The sequence below is a fragment of the Tiliqua scincoides genome, chromosome 13 (genome assembly GCF_035046505.1).
Source record: "Tiliqua scincoides isolate rTilSci1 chromosome 13, rTilSci1.hap2, whole genome shotgun sequence".
NCBI classification, from domain to species: Eukaryota; Metazoa; Chordata; class Lepidosauria; order Squamata; family Scincidae; genus Tiliqua; species Tiliqua scincoides.
The window spans coordinates 2,098,977-2,120,179 of record NC_089833.1 but is presented as its reverse complement, the minus strand read 5'-3'; the positions used below and the strand labels follow the sequence as shown (position 1 = coordinate 2,120,179).

At 46.6% G+C, this 21,203-nt stretch overlaps 2 protein-coding genes across 2 annotated transcripts in view; one reads left to right on the top strand and one right to left on the bottom strand.

The window, feature by feature from the left end:
* TBL3 (transducin beta like 3) overlaps nucleotides 1–6,605 on the top strand; it is a 38,379-nt gene extending 31,774 nt beyond the window's left edge. Inside the window, exons 18-22 of the mRNA XM_066640563.1 lie at nucleotides 565–623; nucleotides 2,139–2,242; nucleotides 2,539–2,610; nucleotides 3,983–4,141; nucleotides 6,324–6,605. Of these exons, the coding sequence (XP_066496660.1) occupies nucleotides 565–623; nucleotides 2,139–2,242; nucleotides 2,539–2,610; nucleotides 3,983–4,141; nucleotides 6,324–6,472 (543 nt within the window). The 3' untranslated portion in view covers nucleotides 6,473–6,605. The remainder of the gene's footprint in view (nucleotides 1–564; nucleotides 624–2,138; nucleotides 2,243–2,538; nucleotides 2,611–3,982; nucleotides 4,142–6,323) is intronic.
* A 1,628-nt stretch (nucleotides 6,606–8,233) lies between these two features.
* On the bottom strand, nucleotides 8,234–16,555 carry NOXO1 (NADPH oxidase organizer 1). Its single transcript, XM_066640797.1, has 8 exons — nucleotides 16,490–16,555; nucleotides 14,193–14,273; nucleotides 13,790–13,865; nucleotides 12,597–12,777; nucleotides 11,569–11,762; nucleotides 10,843–10,947; nucleotides 10,438–10,555; nucleotides 8,234–8,888 (listed from the first exon to the last, which is right to left on the bottom strand). Exons 1-8 carry the CDS (start codon nucleotides 16,553–16,555, stop codon nucleotides 8,234–8,236), a joined length of 1,476 nt encoding a protein of 491 aa, XP_066496894.1.
* Nucleotides 16,556–21,203: the final 4,648 nt, after the last annotated feature.

Sequence of the window (21,203 nt, the reverse complement as noted above, 5' to 3'; positions counted from 1 at the left end):
TATTTCTTTGTATTTCTATGTATTTCTTTGCATCTTTGGCTAGAGAAATGTCGGAAGAAGTGGCCATTTGTTCCTTGAAAGGCTGCCTGTGCCAAGCAGGAGAGCAAGCTCTGAAATGGTCTCGGTGGGGAAAATCTGCTCCTGATCTCTGGGCAGCATTGCCTACCTGTCGGAAAGAAGCTTTGAAGGGGCATTTTTCCAGAGCATCTTCCCTCTCTGACTTCTGGTTCTGTCAAAGAAAGAATACGCTGCTTCACATCTAAAGGCTCTCTTTGTAAACAAATGTCTAAACTTGGTGTCAGGATATGTAGCTGAGAGTGTTGTGCATGCCGGCTTTTAAACTTATGCGATCTCACATGACTGCAGGCTTTGGTGTGGGCTGGGTAGGGAGCAGGGTTGCTCGCTTCAAGGCATTTTGTATGTTTGAAGAGTGACGGCTGCTGCTTTGGGTCCCCTGAATATCTGCCAGGCTCCCACACGGTTCAGAAGTTCCGTCCCAGACATCAGCTGTTCCATTTGGCCATTTGTCTTTCTTTGTGTTTCAATTTTTCTTGTCTGTTAAAGGATGTCACTGAAGCGTTGCTGGAGGAGGCTCAAGCCAAGCAAGATGAGCAGATCCTAAAGTAAGTGTGATCAAGCAGCTTCTGCACTTTGAGTGCTGTGGGGGGCAAGCTGCAGAATTTCCCCCGATGCCTTTTATCACGCCTTCCAATAGAACTGCAGATGCCTGATGCAGGGGTCTGCATGTTGGACTAGGGGAGCCAGGTTCAGATCCCAACTTGCTCATGGAAGCACACTGGTTGACTTTGGGCCAGACACTTTCCCACAGCCTAATCTGTCACACAGAGGTTGTTGCAAGAATAAAAAGGGGGAATCAGTGCATACCACCCCTCAGAACAACCATTTTCAACCTTTCAACCTCACAGTGCAGTGACAAGATGCTAGAATTGTCAAGGCATGCTATCAGCGTTTTGACATAAGAACATCCAAAGAGCCCTGCTGGATCAGGTCAGACGCCAATCTAGTCCAGCTTCCTGTCTCTCACAGTTGACCCACCAGATACCTCAGGGAGTACAGAAGACAACACTCCCTTGCACCTGACATTCTGAGGTAGCCTACTTCTAATACCAGAAGGTTGCACATACCCATCATGGTTTGTAATCTGTGATGGACATCAATCTCTCCAATCCCCTTTTCAAGGCATCTAGGCCAGACGCCATTACCATATCCTGTAACAAGGAGTTCCACAGATTAATTACACAGTAGGTAAAGAAATATTTTCTTGTATCTGTTCTAACCCTGTCAACAGAGTTTTGAGTGGCTGTCCCCTGGTTCTGGTATTATTTGAGAGGGAAAAGAACACCCCGCTATCCATGCAATCCATCCCATTTTATACATCTCAGTCATCTCTCCCCCCCCCCCGTGCCTCTTTTCTAGACTGAAGAGCCCCAAATCCTGTAGCCTTTCCTTGTAAGGGAGGTGTCCCAGCTCGCTAATCATTTTGGTTGCTCTCGTCTGCACCTTTTCTAGTTCCACTATATCCTTTTTGTGATTTGTCAACCAGAACTGGACACAGTTTTCCAGATGTGGCCTTACCAGTGATTTGTACAATGGCATTATAATATTGGCCATCTTATTCTCAGACTCTTTTTTTTATTTATCCCAAGCATGGGCCTTCTTCACTGCCGCCGCACACTAAGTTGATACTTTCATTGAGCTATCCACCAAACACCTCAATATCTCTCTCCTGATCTGTCACAAACAGCTCAGAACACATTATCCTATATATGAAGTTTTGATTTTTGCCCTAATATTCATACCTTTACACTTACTTGCATTGAAGCACATCTGCAATTTTGCTGCCCATTTTGGTGAGATCCTTCTGGAGCTCTTCCCAATCCCTACACCCTGAAAAGTTTAGTGGCATCTGCGGACTTGGCCACCCTGTCATCCCTGTCTCCCTTGGCCATCCCTGTCTCCAAGTCATTTATGAACAAGTTGAAAAACACCAGTCCCAAGACAGATCCTTGAGGCACACTGCTTTTAACTTCTCCATTGTGAATAACTGCCCATTGACACCCACTCACTGTTTTCTAGTCCTCAACCAATTCCTAATCCTACTTGTTCTGCCCTTCCAGAGATCAAGAGCTGTCCAATTTGCTGCACGAAAAGCGGTACCTGAAGGCGCTGGGCTTGGCCATCTCCTTGGACCGACCTCACACAGTGCTGACAGTGGTCAAGGGTAAGATCCTGCAGGGAGAGAGAGAGAAGGGAAAACCCGTTGGCTTTGTCAGGGCTTAGTCAAAGTCCTTGTGAACAAAACAGGAACTCCCCTGCTTCTGGTTCTTATGGAGGTGCAAAGAACATGGTAAAGATTTTGGGGTTTGTAGCATAGAGGCAGCGGACCCAAGATGACATCAGGCAGTGCTGTGAGTCACGCTACCTCTGGGTGATAGGGGCTCCTGAGCACTTCTTTAACTTTCCAGTGAGGTTTTGCCTGCTTAGAAGTTCATGCTGATTGGCCATTTTCTCTCTTAGCCATTCTTAAGGAAGCCAATGGGAAAGAAGACCTGGAAAAGAACATACTGAAATTGCGGAAAGACCAGAAAGGTTGGTAGCCCTCTTGCAGGGATCTGTCCAAGGGCAGGTTTTTTTGGGGGTGGGTGGGTGGGGGGAAGCACACAAACTAGAAGTTACATAGCAGTCTGGTTTGGTTTAAAAAACAAACTAAATGAAAGCAGCCACTGGTGTCTGTCAGTGTGAGCAGAGGAACAATGGAGGGGATGCTGAACCTTCAGTCCTTCAGGTATCTTCCCCTTGTGACATCACTCTTGCATACACTCAACCACCAGGTTCCATGACCCCTCTCCCCCAGCCTCTTAGCGAGAAGATGGCTCCAGGTGGTCCCGTTGGCCCACAGTTGGAAGGAAGAGAAGATTTTCAGTCATTATGAAAGGCTGCAGGAGACCAGGCCCTGACTCTGCCTCCCACCATGTGCCACTGCTGAGCATTTCCCAACTGCCACCTCAACATTCTGTGGTTTCCACGGCATCTGAGCATGCTCAGTCCATGTCACACTGTCTTTTGGGATTTTTAGCTTGACTATTCCTTTTAATTTACAAATGTATGTATCTTTGTGTTCCTGGGGAGCCCTCATCAGTATGCCAAAAAAAATCCATGCCTGATTTGAGGGGATTGCTGTTTTTCGGACTCATTGAGATGCAGTTGACCTGTAGAGTTGACGTTTGAGCTAAAGACAGGACAGCCTGACTGAGTAGCAGCCTTGCATTTTGTGGCTTTTTGGTCCCCATTGACTATAACAGTTTCTCAAACTGTGGGTCGGGACCCACTAGGTGGGCCCCAAGCCCATTTTGGGTGGGTCCCCATTCATTTCAATGTTTTATTTTTAATATGCTAGACTTGATGCTACCATGGTAGGTGACTGCATTTGGGGAAATGTTACAGACCTGTACTTTTAACAAGCTGCAATGTATAAGCTTTTAAGGATGATAGTAAATGGGACTTACTCCTGGGTAAGTGTGGGTAGGACTGCAGCCTAGGATTGTCAAAAACTGTCCTGCTTGATGACATCACTTCTGGTCATGACTTCACTTCTGGTGGGTCCTGAAAAATTCTCATTCAAAAAAAGTGGGTCCTGGTGCTAAATGAGTGAGAACCACTGGCCCTATAACATTTGTTTCTCTGAATGGATAATCTCTTTCCCTGTCATCTGTCAACTAAGCTTCCTGCTTTGACATGTGACCAAATGAGCTCTGGCGCACCACATTTATGCTTGTTGGCCCCTACGGTGCTGCAGGACTCTTCCTTGGGGTTTGCTACATGCAGCTAGCTCCTCAGGGATGCTGGCAGTGGCTCTTGCATCCTGTGGCCTTGAGTTTCTCAGGCTTCAAGGTGCTGGTCTGTCAGCTGCCAGACATTAGTGGTGATGTCTCTCCCCTCTCCTGCTTTTCTGCCACTCCAGAGGCTGTGCTGAAGTTCTCCACCACTTGGAACACCAACTCGCGCAACTGTCACGAGGCTCAGGCAGTCATTGAGACCCTGCTCAAGCACGAAGCCCCAGAGTGTCTCTTGCAGTATGATGGGATCAAAGCGGCGGTGGAGTCGCTTCTGCCCTACACAGGTGAGTGCTGTTTTTCCCTTCCTCCTTGGGGGTCTGACCACTTTGTCAACAGAGATAGAAAAGTTCTCCACCATTTTTAAGTGTGTCTTAATTGACTGACTTCCTCTTCAGTCTTCTCTCTTTACCTGCTGCTTTTTACTTCTACACTAACTGTCAGTTTATGATTTGCATTTGGATATGCTATGCTTTTAATGTGCTTTCTGTTGTTAGACACCCTGTGATGCAAGTTGCAGGAAAGGCAGGCTATAAATCCCTGAATCAGTAAGTTCAGGCCCACTTGACAATTTGTATTCTTGGCCCACTTGTGTTCTTCCTTCTTTGAGAACTACTGATTTAAAATCTTTTGGGCTCTGGAGCAATGAAAAAATGCTGACTTTCCTTCCTGACATCAGGCCAGTCTGACCTGGGCTCTCCCCCTTTTACTAGAACCTTAGGGATGACTGTCTTTCCTCCTTGGTTTATGACAAAACTTACTCCCTGTCTGTCCATTACATTAAACTTGTAATGATTAACCTGCCCTTTCTCCAAGGCACAATTGGTTGCATTTTGTTGCTTTGCTCTAGTTGGGGCATGTTTTGCCTGCAGCAGTACTTCCAGAAGGGAGATGGGGGGCTTCTGCCTCCACCAGCAATGCTCTAGGGTGGCAACTTGTTCTCTTCTTTCCTTTCTCCCAACCTCTGAACAGCCATGCTTGTCCTCGGCCTTCTCTTTCCTGAGCCACCAAGTCCAAACCCAAGCACGTGCCTCCAGGCAGGCCCATACACGAATGGCTGGGTTCTGCCTGTTCTAAAGAGTTCTTCCATTAGGGATTCTCAGCTGCTAAGAAGGGGAAAGGGGAGGCCATGTTCTTCTCCTTAGGCTGCAATTCTTAGGCACAGGCAGCCAACCTGAAGAGCACTGTGTTGCCTAACATGTGGAGATGAGAGTAAGGGGGAGGAAGAGGAATGCTGATTTCTCATATCCTCCATTCCCCCCTCCCATTTGGTCTTGCCCTTATGTCATGACTCCCTGTCTCCACCAAGGCAGGAAACACTCTGTTCTGGAGAAGGAGGAAACCACCTCCTTTGGCAGGTAAACAGGCCTTTGTTCCTGCTTCCTCCTATCCCAGAAAAGGGGGAATTCCCAAGGACTGAAGTTGTCCTCCTGTGCTTGACGTTTGTTTCTTCACTAGACAAACAATGATTTTTTCCCCCCCAAACAACTATTTAACTTTAATCAACTCCAAGCAAGACTGCCCAGCTTCTTAGAGAAACTGCAGAGATCTACTACATGGATTTCTTTTTTTGTTTGTTTGTTTTTGGGTCTCTTGCTACATTCTCTTTCTCATTCTTGGGAGAAACCTCTCAGCACTTTCCACAGGGCCTAGCTTCAGGGAGTCCTTTCCTTCCTTCTTCTCTCCCCCATTCACAAAAACCCTGCAAGGTGGGCTTGGATGAGAAAGAGGCTGGCCAAAGGTCACTGAGATCTGTGTCTGTGGTGGGGTTTGGACCCAGGCGCTCCCAAGTCCTAACCAAACATTCTAGTCCTGTAAGCTAGTGTTTCTTGTAATTTTTTTTCAGGGAGTGTTCAGAGCCGTACGGTGGCTGTGTGGGGGCAGCTCTGGAGTGCTCATTGATGATGTCCCTCAGTGATGAGGGCCAAGAGGGTAGCTGCATGGGGCATCAATTCCAGCTGCACAGGGGAGGCTACCTATAGCCACAGCACTGCTCCAGCTCACATTCTCCCAGGGTGGAGCCCTCAGAAAGCTTCCCAGAACACAGTTTGAAAGCTGCTGACTTCAAGGAATAGCGGGAAGGGGAGCTGCTGTCCACCCCTGTGGTGTCTCCAGTGCAGGCACCACCCAGCATAGGTGTCATCTCCCCTGTGCTGTGCAACAGCCCCTTGTACTCAGTGGAAGCAATGTATGGCACCCAAAGTGGTTCAGCAGTGATTCTCGCAATGCCGAATCACTTTCTGGGTGGCCATTTTTGGCCATTTGGAGCCTCGGGGGAATGGGATAGCCCATCAGCCACCCAAACACAGCAGAGACTTCTGCTTGGCAGGGGCTCCAGTGGCATACCCATCACCCTCCTAGGGCATGTCACCCAGGGCAGAATGCCCACCCCACTCCCTGCTTATAATGCTACTGGTTTACCCCTGCCTTGTGAATTTCAGTCTAGATTTTCTCTTTTTTCTCTTGCAGAACGTCACTTTCAGAGGCTGAGCCGGCTTCTCCAGGCCACCACATTCCTTGATTTCATGTGGCAAAATATGAAGCTGGGTGATGTATCCAGATTGAATGAGGCCATGGATGTTCAGTCAGATCTGGATGTGAGTGATGGTCAGGGTTGAAGAGCCTAAATCCCTCATCTGCCCACAACCTACTTCAGCTGATTTGCTGCGCATAAAGATGGATCTACTCTCTATCAGCGGTGTTTTTCTAAATATTTATACAATAAACATGTTTAATTTTTCAAAGGCACAAGTTTATCTGTTGGATGTGTGTGTTGTGAATGCAGAATTATCATGATAGAGTAGACCCACAGAATCACAGAGTTGGAAGGGATAAATGGTTTACTATCTGCAGATTTGCTGTCTGCTGGGGTTTGCAGGAACTTAATCCCAGCGGATAATGAGAACTGACTGAATGAGCCCACAGGAGATCCATTCCAGGATAGATGCCTAATTTCGCGGATAATTAAATCCACAGTAGAATGCCTCAGAATACCTCCCATATGTGACAAACTGGAAGACACTTCTGGCCACGTCCAGGAGGTACTCTGAAGCCTGCCAACTGCAGGATCAGCATCCGTGGATACTGAAATTTGCATAGCAGGCAGATAAAGAGGATCCACTGTATATAAATACATCTGAATAAATGAATCTCAAATTCATAGCCCCCATTCCAGGGATCCAATCACATGCAGCAGTTCTTACAAAAAGCTTTGTCAACTTTGGACAACTTTATTTCACTACTTTACACAATATATTGAAATATATTAATGTCTATATTTAATTTGCATGCATGTACAGTCATAACACTAATACACTGCTTATTAAGAAAACTGAGCGTCCTTGGTAATGGTGGGGATTTTGTTAAATGTGATGGGTTTATATTTTGCAGAACAATAACTAAGGCTGCAATCCTAAACACACTTACATGGGTGTAAGTCCCACTGAACTGAACTTCTGAGTAGGATTGTGTTCTAAGTTACAAGAAACACTAGCTTACAGGACTAGAATGTTTGGTTAGGACTTGGGAACAATCTAGGATTGTGTTCTAAAAATGACTGACACATGGTTTATGCAGCCCTTTAGCTGACTAGCATGGTGGAGTGTTTGTGGGTTGCTGTTTGTCCAGAGAATTTGCAAATTGACAAGGGTTTGATTATGAGTAGAAGTGGGAAAAAACAGTGATAACAAAAACGTAACACTTGCTTTCCGCACTTCTGACTTTGGAAAACACCAAAATCCACAAAAAAGTAAAACCATTTTCTCCTACCTCTAATTATGACTGATTCTAGCCTACTCCTGTTCATCGGCCTGATCAAGTTATATAAAAATTGCTCAACATTAGAACCTTCCCCTGCACACTAGTTGAGGCTTTTTCTCCCACTTCTACATTGAAATATATTAAACATAATTGAAAGATGCAGCTCATCTCATCCCAAATTGCAGGAATAGGAAAATACTTTTAAAACAAAGGTGTATATAACCATTGAAAAATCTTTAAAAACTCAAATAAATATGAAGGGTATCTTACGGTGTTAGTGTCTGCATGTTAACCTAGAAGTTTTACTGTGTTCATTAGGACTTCTAGGTAAATGAACATAGGAGAATAGCCTGGACATAACATGAGCTACATGCTGTAGATAGTCTTTGTGAAAGATGGCCTTTAATGTATGCCCCGGGCACATTTCTCAGTTGGCCCCTGTTGAGCCTAAGCTAAGTTTCAAAGGCAGCATCTGAGAGCTCTCCCTGTAGGAGGAGTCTTTGAGTACCACTCCCCCTTGACTACACCCCTGGTCCTAAACATGAGCAAATCACAGGATATGATTTCCACCCATGCAAAGTGCAGGTGATGAAGTTGTCCTGTTTGCTCTGTGATGCCATTTAAGGCCAGTTGCATGAGTACGCCGGGGGGTCGGATTTGGGCCAAGCCCCCTGCACTGTCCTCTTGGTTATGGTGGTGCATCTCTGGAGGATCTCCTGGGTTGAGGGTCTTGGCGGCACTCTGGGGCCACCGAGCATGGGCTCAGCCCCCAAGGAACAAAGTGGCTTCGCTGGGCAGCCAAAAGGCTTCTCCTCAAACCCAGAGTTGCTCCACAGCTTGCTCGCCAGGGATACCAAGGGGCTGTCTGGACTCCCAGGGGTGTGTTGGAGGCTACCTATGGGGAAATTCCCCACCCTCTTGATCTCGGGTTTCTGGGACTGATAGAATAATCCCTCTTCGCTTAAGTTTCCTGAGCTGTCAGATGAGCTGTCTGTCTCGGTGATCAGATCAGAGCTGGTGATGCCCAAATCCCTGCTCAAGGACTGGGACCGGACTTGTCTCAAGGGAGAGTCTTGTCCTTCCCAGGTATGGTCTGGGGAATGAGCATGAGATACATCTCCATCAGAGCTCTTCTTGCTTGTAGGGCTGATTGCTCTGGAGAGATTTGGGGTGGAGACACACAGGCTGCCATGAGTGAGAGTCAGGAATCTGCTGTGTGGGTTTCGGTATGGCTGGAGGAACATGGAAGGGACGTAGCCAGCTGTCCTGTTGTACCTGGAAAATGCAAAATGCAATGGCACACTACTTAGTGACAAAAGTAGCACCATTGTGGCAAAAGGCGGTACAAGACATTTGTGTCACTGCTGCCTATCTGGGCTCACATGCATTCCAGTAATTGCCCAGGAGATGAAATGCCACTACCTGTTCAGTCTAAAGCAGGGGTGCTCAATAGGTGGATCGCGATCTACCGGTAGATCGCGAGGCAAAATGAGTAGATCGCGGAGCCCTGTCTCTCCAAACTGTTAATATGTCAGTTTCGTCTAGTGACTAGACGAAACTGACATATTTAGCTGACACTAAACTGACACTGAAACTGACACTTTAGCTGCTCTTCAGGCATGCAGCAACAAAACTGAGGAAACTGACTAGACTCTAGTCAGTTTCATCAGTTTCATGGTGCTGCATGCTGGAAGAGCAGGAGCTAAAGTGGGCGGCGGCGGGAGGGGGAGCTGGGCTGCACTGGACTGAGGCGCTTCCTGGGACTCCGTAGCGGAAGGGGGGAGGGGCGGGAGTTTGAGATGGAGTCGCTCTGATGGCGGTATCTGTCAGACGCTTCCTTCCCCCCTGGTAGATCTCCGGGCCTTGCTGGGTTTCAAAGTAGCTCTCAAGCCAAAAAGGTGTGAGCACCCCTGGTCTAAAGTTTTGCAGAACCAAGAACTGGTGCTCTTCTTTTGCTACAAGTCTCACAGTCATGTGCAGAACTATGTGCTAAGAAGGGCTGATTTTTTTCAAAGGGTAGAGTATATGCCGTGAAGCATGTCTTAGGTGAGAGGGTCAGCTCACTTGGGGGGGGTCAGGGGTCACGTCAACCTTTCAAAGCCTGTGCAGGAGAGGGCTTGGATCCAATCCAATCATGGTCCTTGCCTTATCAAAACTGAGTTCTTGCTATAATCCTGCACAGTCTCTTCTTGTTGTCTTGCCCCACAGCTCCTAAGGCCAGCCTAACCCAAGGTCCTACCTCAAAGGGTTGTCACAAAGGGACAAGAGTCAGGGGGAGATGGGGCAGGGGCTGGGCAGCAGCAATGGGCAGGCGTGAGCTGAGTGGACCTCTGGGAGCCTTTATCTGCCTCTTCACTGCCACTGCTCCTCTGCCTTCCTTGTTGGATTGAAAGGAGGGGAAACAGGAGATTTTTCAGGGCTCTAACACCCCATTATCCTCTGCTTCACATTTCCCTCTTCCATTTTGAATCCAGAAAGCAGGAGGAACAGCTGAGGAGGCTTCCAGTTGAGCAAACACCTGAGGCCACAACCTCAGCTGACCTCCTGGACAGGCTGGTCCTGTGCTGCTGTGTCTGTGGTTCATCTTTCTTTGTTAGCTGTGTTGGTGTTTTGAAAGTTAAAAGCAAAATGATGTGACTGTTTTATGCCAAATCATTTTTTGCAAGAATTCCAGCAGACAGGCTCCTGGAAACGGGTCCATCAGTGGTGGCGGAACTGAGATGGCATCAGGCGGCACTGCTGCAGCCAGAACCCGGTTTGCATCAGCAAGGTGGCTGCATTACGGGCCTTCAGTCCACAGCCTGAGATTCCTGCCCGTCCTTACCTAACAAGCCACCAGCCATTGTCAGATTTCTCCAGAGCTTCCACCACCACTCCAGTGTTCACTGAAAGCTCATCCACCTTCTTCGCCTTGTAGGTCCGTGTGACATAATACAGCAGGCCTGGAAGAGGAGAAGAGGGCTGCAGCTACATCCTGGCTTGTGGCTTGTTCCCTTGACAGCTCATTCATCCCAGGGAGGACAGATTCAGAACCATGGCTCTTCAGAGTCCTTCCACCACCACCACAACCACCTAAGATCCTTTCAACTAGCCACAGGAGCCCCATCAGTCCACTTTCGGCATGCTGGTCCATTAGGAACACTGGGCCAGATGCGCAATGGACTGGATCAAGCAGGCTCAGAATATCAGCAAGTGGCAGAGCTGCTCTGAAGTCCTGCCTGAGTGTTACCTTCTTCACTGTTTTCCCTGCTGTTGGCTGCCTCCACCGGCTCTTCCAAGTATGGGGCTGGGAACCAGGCAATTTGCTTCGTGTCGTTCTCCACCAGCCACCAGCCTGCAGGGAAAAGGAGCACGGAAGGGCAACAAGGAAGTCAGCTGGTTGCCCTCTGTCCTTCTTCTGACTCCTCCAACAGTGTCTTTTCTAAAAAGGGCACAAGGCTGGTGGAGGGATGGGCCAGCTCCATCCCTGATGAGTGAGAGCATTTTGTACATGCCCAGAGGCAGTTGGTTATTGCTCCAAGCAATCAAAGCCTGTTCAAAGGGTGTTCAGGAAGTCACCGCTTGGGAGAGAAATTATTCTGCTTACACCCCCTACCTTTCAGCACCAGCATTGCACAGCTGGGGGATGGGTGTTGGGGGGGGGGGAAGGTGGATAATCCTAAATGAAATGCAGCACATTAGTGTGCTAGATATGCAAGCGATCAAAGCACACACATATAATCTTCCAGTGATCCTTACAACAACCATGTAAGGTAGACCGCTGTCACTATCTTCCTATTGCAACTGCAGTCAGGGGGAGGATGGAGAGAACAATGGTTTTGGTTCAAATTTTTGGTTCAGTGAGGCTGGTCTGTCCGTGAGGCTGACTGAGGCATTGCTTCAGGACCACCTCATCTGCTCCTTCCCCCCCCCACCTCCAGCATTCTATCAGAAGCAGCCCCTCAAGGAGCCGTACCTGTCCTGTCTTTCACGAGCACCTCGAGTGTTTCCTCCTTGCTGGCTTTGAAGAGCTTGTTCTTCGTGTCTTGGGTCTCAAAGTTCTCAACGCATCGGTAACTCTGAGAGATAACCGGCTGCGTGATGACTGGGCTGGATGGCACGACTGCCTCTGCCTTCTGATCTCCGATGGCAGAAGGCAAAATTATGACACTGCAGCAAGGTAAGAAAAATAAATCAGGGGCTGGTTCTGCATCTCATTTTGAGCCAGCTTTTCCTACACAAAGTCATGACAGCCACTGACAAATTAAATATCGCAAAATACAATCAAACAACACAGAATGAAGGCCAACAAATGTGTTACTTTCGCAATCACAATTGCCTGTATTGCTTTATTGTGAATGCAAAAGTAACACAGACCAGTAAGACAAACACATTTTGCAATAGTGGTTATTCCAACGTAGACCAAAGGGGGCCTATCCCCACAGCACTTTGTGACTTTTGGCAATTTGTATGCATTCATCACATTAATGTGCCCATTTCCACCATGGAAGAAAGTTTCTCTGAGTCAGTCCCCAATCTGCAGTGGACCAGGGGTGGGCCAGGACTGCCCTCTCTGCGAGGCTAACTGAGACACTTGTCTCAGGTTTCAGATTGTGGGCAAGTGCCTATGCAGTCCTCTGACACTCTAGCCCACCATTCTCTTCTTCCTCTGAGACACTCTAGCCCACCACTCTCCTCTTCCTCTGCCATTCCAGTTCGCCACTCTCCTCTCCCCCATACTTCATCTTCCACACTCCTCTTCCTGTTTAAACCTAGGGAGGTAGTGGTTGGTGTAGCACTGAACCAAACGGGAGATGGGCAGATAGACAGATGCTGCTCCAGGCACTGGGAGACACTGAATCTTGTTTTCTACGCCAGGATCCCTCAGCTGGAGCCAGGTGCAACACAGTGAGTGGGTGGGGGAGCCAGATGCAAAATAGCTAGTGCACCCTGGTGCACATGTTCCCCAGCCCTCTCATAACCAACTTTCATATATGTTAGTACCTGTCATCAGGGAACGAAGGGTCCAGATCTCGGCTCTGTGCCTCAAAGAAGCTGATCACGTCTTCCCCCTGGGAGATTTTGGCCCCCGCCTTCAGCAGTTCCTGGCAATAGGTCTCCAACAGTTTCAGCCCCTCCATACATCGGCTCAGATTCTGGGTCTTCCGCAGCTTCAGATTTGCATCTTTGAAAGAGGTAAAAAAAGAAAAAAGCCTTCAAGGACTGGCTCCTCCCAGCCTTCTGCTGCCTTGTTACCCTTGACCAGGGGTGCCCAAACCCCAGCCCTGGGGCCACTTGCAGCCCTCGAAGCCTCTCAATGCGGCCCTCAGGGAGCCCACAGTCTCCAATGAGACTCCGGCCCTCTGGAGATTTGTTGGAGCCCACACTGGCCTGATGCAACTGCTCTCAGCATAAGGGCGACTGTTTGACCACTCGTGTGAGCTGTGAGATGAGGGCTCCCTCCACTGCTTGTTGCTTCACATCTGTTATGCAGTAGCAGCAACAAAGGAAAGGCCCAGCCTTGTTTTGTGCAAGGACTTTTATAGCCTTGAGCTATTGCAAGACCTTTATTCATTCATAGAAGTTCATCTTTAATATATTCATTTATGTAAACTTATGTAAATTCATTCAAATTTTAAATGTAAATTAATTCTTTTTTTCCCCAGCCCCCGACACAGTGTCAGAGAGATGATGTGTCCCTCCTGCCAAAAACTTTGGACACCCCTGCCCTTGACCATACTCCCTCTGTTTGTCCCCCCCTGCTGTTTAACCTAAATAGTACTTTATGCAGTGTGTAACGCCTTGCCACATGATGTGATGATGGCACCTGAAGGTCTAAGATGCCTTTAAAAGGAGACTGGACAGATTTCCGGAGGAAAAGTCTATCACACGTGAGAAGCAATGATGGGCATGGGCAACCTCCTGGTTTTAGGCTCCCTCAGAATGCCAGATGTAAGGGAGTGGCAACAGGATGCAGATGTGCTCCCTGAGGCATCTCGTAGGAAGATGCAAAAAGCAAAACTAGACGGGCCTTTGGCCTGATCCAGCAGGGCTATTCTGATGTTCTTTTGTTCTTAACCTGCTGTTGGAAGTTCCTTGGGGCAGAAGCCTCTCCACTTGCTTCTGTTACCCTGTAAAGCTCCATGAGTTCATTGGTTGGAGTGACAGGGAGTGGCAAACCTTAGATGCGTTTGTACCTCGCAACTTTGGGATGGTCCGGTCAGACTTCTTCAAGAGGCCGCTCTGAATGGGGAATTTGCTCTTCAGTTCTTTCTAAACCAGGGGCAAAGCAAGAAAGAAACTCATCAGATCCCTCCCTTCTCAACCAGAAAAAGAAAGGCATGCAACTTATCATTATTTATTTATTTATTTATTTATATCCCACCTTTCTATCCCAGTAAAGGACACTCAAGGCGGTTCACAAATAAAACCATATTAAAAACATAAAATATATAAATATATATAAAAATAAGACATTTAAAAACAATAAAACACAATAAAACTTGGATCTTTAAATTAAAATATGTTTAAAAAATCATCATCATTATCAACATCATTATTATTATTGCACATTGCATGTTTAGTTCAAAAGCAACTTACATGGAGTTTCTTAAACTCTTCAAATGTCCTGTAGATGAGAACAGTGATGAGGTCTGACCAGGATACAGAAAGCATATAGGCCTGGAAAAAGTGAAACAGAATGCATGTTTAATATAGGAGTTTATTGCTTCTTATTATTTGGGTTGCTTGACTTTTGAGATTGGCACATTTTGCTCCACATGGTTTGAGACCAACTGCTCCCAGCTGGTCCCCATGCCGAAGGGGGCTCCAGGATAGTGTTAAAATAAAATAAAAAATGAAATTAATATTTTTACTAAGTCATTTCACAATCACTAAAACAAGTGGTTTTGCAACTGTTTATTTTTCAAAGGTCACCCACACATTTTGTTGGTTTACTTGTAGGCTGACCTGATCAGCAGTAGTAGTAGTAACTTTATTGTCACTGTGCTACAGCACAAGGAAATTTATGCACCTTTGAGATACAAGCATAAATATATACTACAATTCCAACAATCACACTCTACACACTCACCCATATCTATACGACATGCACCATAAAATAAAAACAGTATAACAGACCATAATGCCCAGGAGCAGGGTAACAACTATATCGCCTTATTCAATGTAATTATGGCTGTAGGATAGAAACTGTTCAGGAATCATGTGGTGCTGCTCTAATAGTTCTGTATCGTCTGCCTGAAGGCAATAGTTCAAAGAACTTATGAGCCGGATGGAAGGGGTCTCTCAGAATACTATGTGACTTCTGCAGACAGCGAGATGTCCTGCAGAGCTGGTAGATGAAGGCTGATGATGTGCTGCGCGATCTTAATAATTCTCTGCAGAGCTTTTTTGTCCCCTGCAGAGCAATTTTCGTACCACACCAAGATATCATAAGTTAGGACACTCTCAATGGTGCAGCGATAGTAAGATAACAGATTGCAATTTTGTATTAAAATGCCTTTAGATCCATTTGGTCCATTACCTCACCTGCACTTTTGAAGTACACATTTTGATTCCCTTTCATTCTACCATAAAGGAAAGAAGCCGCAAGGTAAGTGAAATGACTGAGCCCTGAGCTTTTCAAGGAATTCCTGGCAGAAACTTCCCCACAGTCTCTGGGTTGGCGGAGTCAATTTCTGGTATCCCAAAATGAGGGCATCTCAGGTGGAGTGTCTTAAGCATAAGCAGAATGGCACAGCAGCTTTTGAAGATTTTTTTAAAGGGACTTAAGGTCAAAGTATCTCAGAGCATGTGCAGAGAGTCCTCAATGATCTTTTGCTAATTGAAAAATGCCCCTTACAGGAAGGAAGGAAATCATGATGAGAGCAAGGATGAACGTGACACTTTCCACAGCTAAATTGAGGAGGTTTGCAATGGTCGTGCCACAGCAGAAAGTGATGACAAGTTTTATAGGTTTGAGATTCAAGCCATAGGCATTGTTTTTGAGATAGGGTGGGGCGACACCCACATGCATCATTTGAGCAGTCTGGGGTTACACCGCTGAAATTTTGTTCCTAGTCTTACATTCAATGTTGCTAAATTGGTTTTTATTTTGACTTTAATTAGCAGTGTGGATTTGGTATCTCAAGAAGTTAAAAAAATCAATGAAAAAGGAGTGTTAACTTTACATGCTCTGCCAGCAAACAGGGAAGGTGAAATTGCTTGGAGCTGGTCAAATTCTGACCAAGTTGCCAATTCTGACTTTAGGGGAGATGCTGTTGGACAGTGGTGATTACACGAACTTCAGGTTTACACTGACACACACTAACCAGAGACTATCCCATGCAAATCAGTGTCTTTTCACTTACAGCGTCATACTTTCTCACACCAGAGATGACGCTAACTTGGCTACCTGCAGACATGAAGTGTATTTCAAATGAATTCCAAAGCACTATCATTGAAAGTTAATTCAATCAGGGCTGGCTTCAATTGCTCCCAGTGGGGTCCCATGCCTCGGGGGCCCCTGCGCTGGGGTCATCTACTCTAGCAATGTCAAATGCACGCACTGCAACACACACCCAAATGATTAATATTAGCTGATTTTTAGAAATCCAAAAAAGATAGTTTGTTCCCAACAGTGCTGTTCATTTACATTTTGAATTCTTTTTCTAAACAAAAAATAAAATCAATTATTTTACTAAATCATGTCACAGTCACTAAATGGTAATTAACCTTAAATTAAAAATTCAAAGTTCGTTAACCTTAATTTTATATTTGGTTATCTTTGGTTGCAACCTGTTTTGTGGCAGTCGATTCTCAGTCCAAAAGAGAACAAATGGTGCTGTAAGAGTTACCGTCCACCGTTCCAAACCTCCCTCACTCCAGCTTGGACTGACCTTCTGTTTCCTATGCTTCAGCAGCCCCACAGCTCTCACGTCCACTGGGAACCTGTCGCTGCACATCTTCCCCAGCCAGTGAATGCTCACCTCCAGGTGCTCACAGGTGCATTGCCAGGCCTCTTTGAAGGACTGGCCTCCTGCAGGCTTGGTATTTAGGAGCAGGAAGGAGGAGCCAGGGCAGCCAGCCCTGTGTCTTGTATTCAGCTTGGCTTCCTCCTCCACCCAGAAATTCCAGGGTCTGGCAATCTGTAGTTCTGTACTGCAAAAACAGATGCTGCCATTCTCAACAGTGCACTGCTATAGGACTCACTGTATCTGGACCAGAGCATCGTTGGGAACCCTGCCTTGTCATTGGCAGTGGGAGCGATGGGAAAAGCTTTCACCAAGGGCCATTTCGCACCATCCTCTGCAACAGGCCTTGGTAGCCGCTTATGGCATGAAGCCAGACTCCTTTACATGCAAATACTGAAACCATACCCCTGGGGGCTGGGGATAAGAATAGGCCCTCAGTTTGGCTGTACTTGTCGTAAGAGGCGACTAAACAGCCACCGGGTAGATGGGACTCGTCAGCCTGGGAAGGCAGCTCATCTGAGAGAAGGAAAACTCTGATCCCAAACCTCCACTGCCTTGTGGCTACATCCAGTTATGGAAAAGGCTTCAGGAGTCAACCTCGAGGCAAAATCCGGAGCCGGAGTCCCTGAGGCAGTTCATGGCTGAACACAGTCACGTTCTGGCAACTCCTGCGACGCCGCTGGAACCAAGCGTATTGGCCTCTGCCTTTCCATTGGACCATTTCAGCGACGTGGAGAGGGGGGATTTGCTGCATGCTGCCTATCCTCCATACCTACTTTACCCAGGCTTTGCGCTCTGGAGAGGACACTGTTCCAGAACCACCATTCAGAGCGTGACACCATAGTCTTTAGAGACTGAAGGATGCCAACAACTGAAACCAAAATCATTGTACAAAGGAATAAATATTTGCAGAGCTCATGTGCATGGATACGTGTTTCCCTGGAACGGTCTTGACGGTCAGCTTCCAACCAAAGTTTACAATTGTGACACACAAGGAAACAGTGACTTTTTGTGTGTGTGGCACAAGGAAGTGACCTTCGTAAGGCAAAGTGGGAAGAATTCTTGGCTGGGCAAGAGTGAGTCAGAGGCTGAGCAGGGGTGGACCACTCCAAAGTCCTTCAAGGAGAAGATGCCTTGTTTGTTCCCCCAAAGCATTGTTGCTATTTATAGCCACACAGCTTGCTTTGAACATAAGAACATCAGATCAGTCCCAGGATCCCATCTAGTCCAGCTTCCTAGATCTCATAGTGGCCCACCAGATGCCTCAGGGAGCACCCAAGACAACGAGAGACCTGCATCTTTTTCCCACTCCCTTGCATCTGGCATTCTGAGGTAGCCTCCTTCTAAAACCAGGAGGTTACACATACCCAACTTGTAGCCTCTGATGGACTTTGCTTCCAAAAATCTGTCCAATCACCTTTTCAAGGCATCTAGGCCAGACGCCATCGCCAAATCTTGATCCAGGGTGTTCCATGGCTGCCTTGCTCTACCTTAGCTTGCCATGCTGCTTCTGGGAAGCTAACTGCATTAGATGCCCTGACCCCTGTTTCTACCTCTGGTTTCTTGGGTATCTGTCTCCTTGCTCCAGAACCTGATACAGTGGATCCTCAGTATCAGTAGGCAATTGGTTCCACGACCCCCACCACAAATACTAAAATCCATAGGTGCTGAAATTCTTGGAGGGGGGTAGGGTTGCAATGCTGCAATAACTTACCTGGAGGCCACACTGGGCCCTCCAAATGTCACACTGACCTTCCATCCTCCTCAGAAGACCTCCTGGACGCAACCTTAAGGCACTTAAGGTGGCTTTAAGCCACCTTAAGTCACTTAAGATGGCCACATGGCTTCCCCATGCCTCAGAACACTTCCCAGATGCAATCGGAAGTCACTGACACAGACCGTGACTTCTGGTCATACCTGGGAGGCCTTCTGAGGTGCAGGCTTGGCATCCATGGGTACTCAAATGCATGAATGCCAAGTCGGCCAATAAGGAGGGCCCACTGACCCTGCTGAGGTGTGAAAGGAGCAATGTAATTTTGCACATGGCTGCAATGCCAGTGGCAAATCACAGTTGCCTGGAAGTGTCCTTGGAGCACCAGGCAACAGGTGATTTGCCACTGGGACTGCAGCCATGTGCAAAATTACAATGCTCCTTTCACACCTCAGCAGGGTCAGTGGGCCCTCCTTATTGGCAGGCTTGGCATTTGCACATTTGAGTACCCACCGGTGAATCTCCAGGCTGAGATGCTTGACAAAAGACTCCAGTAGCAGCAGTATCCAAGGTCTGCAGCCCTGTAAATCCGAGATGACACAATATTTGCACTACTCCAAGACATGAATGTCCATGCTACAATTTCCTTGTATGTCAACACAGATATAGTTTTTTTTCTTCTGATATCAAATAACTCCTGATCTTATTTCCTTGTAAAAACGCTGCTTTGATTCACGTTTCAAAATCATCATTTCCTAGTAGCCACCTTACCTCTCATTTGCTGGAGGCCTCATAATGCATGGGGACATGATACAAATCAATAATAATATTTTATCATCACCTGATTCATGCCATACAATTGGCCCTTGGTATCCACAGAGGATCCATTGCGGACCCCCTGCAGATAATTAAATCCACAGGGGGGCATCAGAGGACCTCCACATACGTCTCAGACAGGAACATACAGGGTGGGGAGGAAGGTGAGGCAGAGTCTCCCCACAGGAGTCCTTTGAAAAGTGAGGCTGTGTGTGAGGTTCTCAAGTGCACTCAACCTACACACTCTCCCAACACCCAATTTTAGCGGATATCCTCTGGTTCTGGTGTCGTGTGTGAGGGAAAAGAGCATCTCTCTATCCACTCTGTTCATCCCCTGCATGATTTTGTATGTCTCAATCATGTTCCCCCTCAGGCCTCTCTTTCTTAGACTGAAGAGCCCCAAACACTGCAGCCTTTCCTCGCAAGGGAGGTGCCCCAGCCCAGTCATCATTTTGGTCTTCACTGGTCTTCCAGTGCCATCAATTTTTAAAAGTGCAGCAAAAAACTGCACTCATTCCTCATTTCAGGCCTCAGCTTTGAAGTACGCAGAGTCCAAGTATTCTGCGTACTTCTGAGCACACCTAGAGTTCTTTTTCCTCACCACTCATGTGGCACCGGGGCATTTTGCACAGAGGCTGCCTTTCCAGCCAGAGGGAATGTCTTTTGTGGAAAGGCAAACCGCCACACCTGTTCATTTCAAAATAAAACACCACTCAAATTGCTCAAAGGGACAAATTAATTGCCTCGATGGCAGACAGCAGAATCCAGGGTTTGGCAGGGACTAGCCCAACGGCATCATTTTTTACAGGCAGTTGGTCAAAGGCTGCTGAGCTTTTGAGTGTAACCCTGTAATTTAGCCATCCAACGTCGACTGGATTCCCTTTGAGGTTCCACAAGATGTTCAAGGCCTTTGCCGACAATGCTGCTACTTCTTTTGCAGTGTTTATATCTGCAAAGATTATATGAGCCGTTCTGCCTAAGTGGAGCTCCCACACTCAGCGGCAACTGGGCTGGGGACAACAACAAGGGCTTCAGACCCTGCCTGTGGGCTCCCTGGATACTTTTGGTCAGGCACTGTTAGATACAGGATGTGGGACTAAATGAACTCTAGTCTGATTTGACAGGGTCCTTGGAATTTGGTCAGCCCTTCCATGAGGCATGACAGAGTTGCAACAATAATTCTCAGGAATTTATGTAAAAAGTATAAACTACCTTCAAGTAACAACTGATGGAGTAACAAAATTGAAAAAACTGTAGAGAACGAAGAAGTCAAAGTGCTCTGGGATTTTAGAATACAAACCAACAAACATCTGCCACACAGACATAACCATAATTGATAAGAAGGATAAGAGAGTCTGGATAATATACATTGCAGTATCTGGTGACAGTAGAGTAGAAAATAAAGAACTGGAGAAAATCACCATAGAAAGACCTTCAAATTGGCACAAGAAAGCAAGAATCCCAATAGTCATAGGGGCCTTGGGTGCTGTCCTGAAACAGCTGGAAAAGTGCTTGGATACCCTTGGGATGAGCACAGGCACCATCAGTCAATTACAAAAGGCCGTCTTACTAGGAACAGCACATACACTCCGGCGATATTTGTAACGCAACATCATGAAGACAAAAAATAGCTACCTACCCTAGGTCCTCGATAGGACTCGATAGGTGGATACAAACAAAATCCAGTCAAAAACAACATGACTGTGAGAAAATATAACAACAACATCAACAATAGATTGATAATTATCAATCTATAATTATAATTGATAATTATCAATAGATTGATAATTATCAAACAATAGATTGATATATATATAATTATATATCATTATATTTTTTATAATGATAATGATAATGATAATGATTAATATTTATTGCTTTTCAACAAAATGCAGCATATGGGAAACATGTAAACGTTTTCTGGAAGCAGAAAGTTTCCAAATGGCCATACAAGAGAATGCTATAGCTTCCTTACAGTGCAATCCTAGGCATATCTACTCAGAAGTAAGTCCCACTGCATTCAGTGGGGCTTTGCTCCCTGGAAAGCATGTATACAATTGCAGCCTCTGTATTAGAAAACAAGCATTCCGCCGGGCTGAACACACTTAGGAC

Coding starts and splice junctions, on each gene's coding strand:
- NOXO1 (XM_066640797.1), bottom strand. CDS start 16,555: ATGTGCAGCGACAGGTTCCCAGTGGACGTGAGAGCTGTGGGGCTGCTG. Junction 14,274..16,489: donor TGAAGCATAGGAAACAGAAG/GTCAGTCCAAGC, acceptor CACTTTTTCCAG/GCCTATATGCTTTCTGTATC. Junction 11,763..12,596: donor CCTTCGTTCCCTGATGACAG/GTACTAACATAT, acceptor ACCTTGCTGCAG/TGTCATAATTTTGCCTTCTG.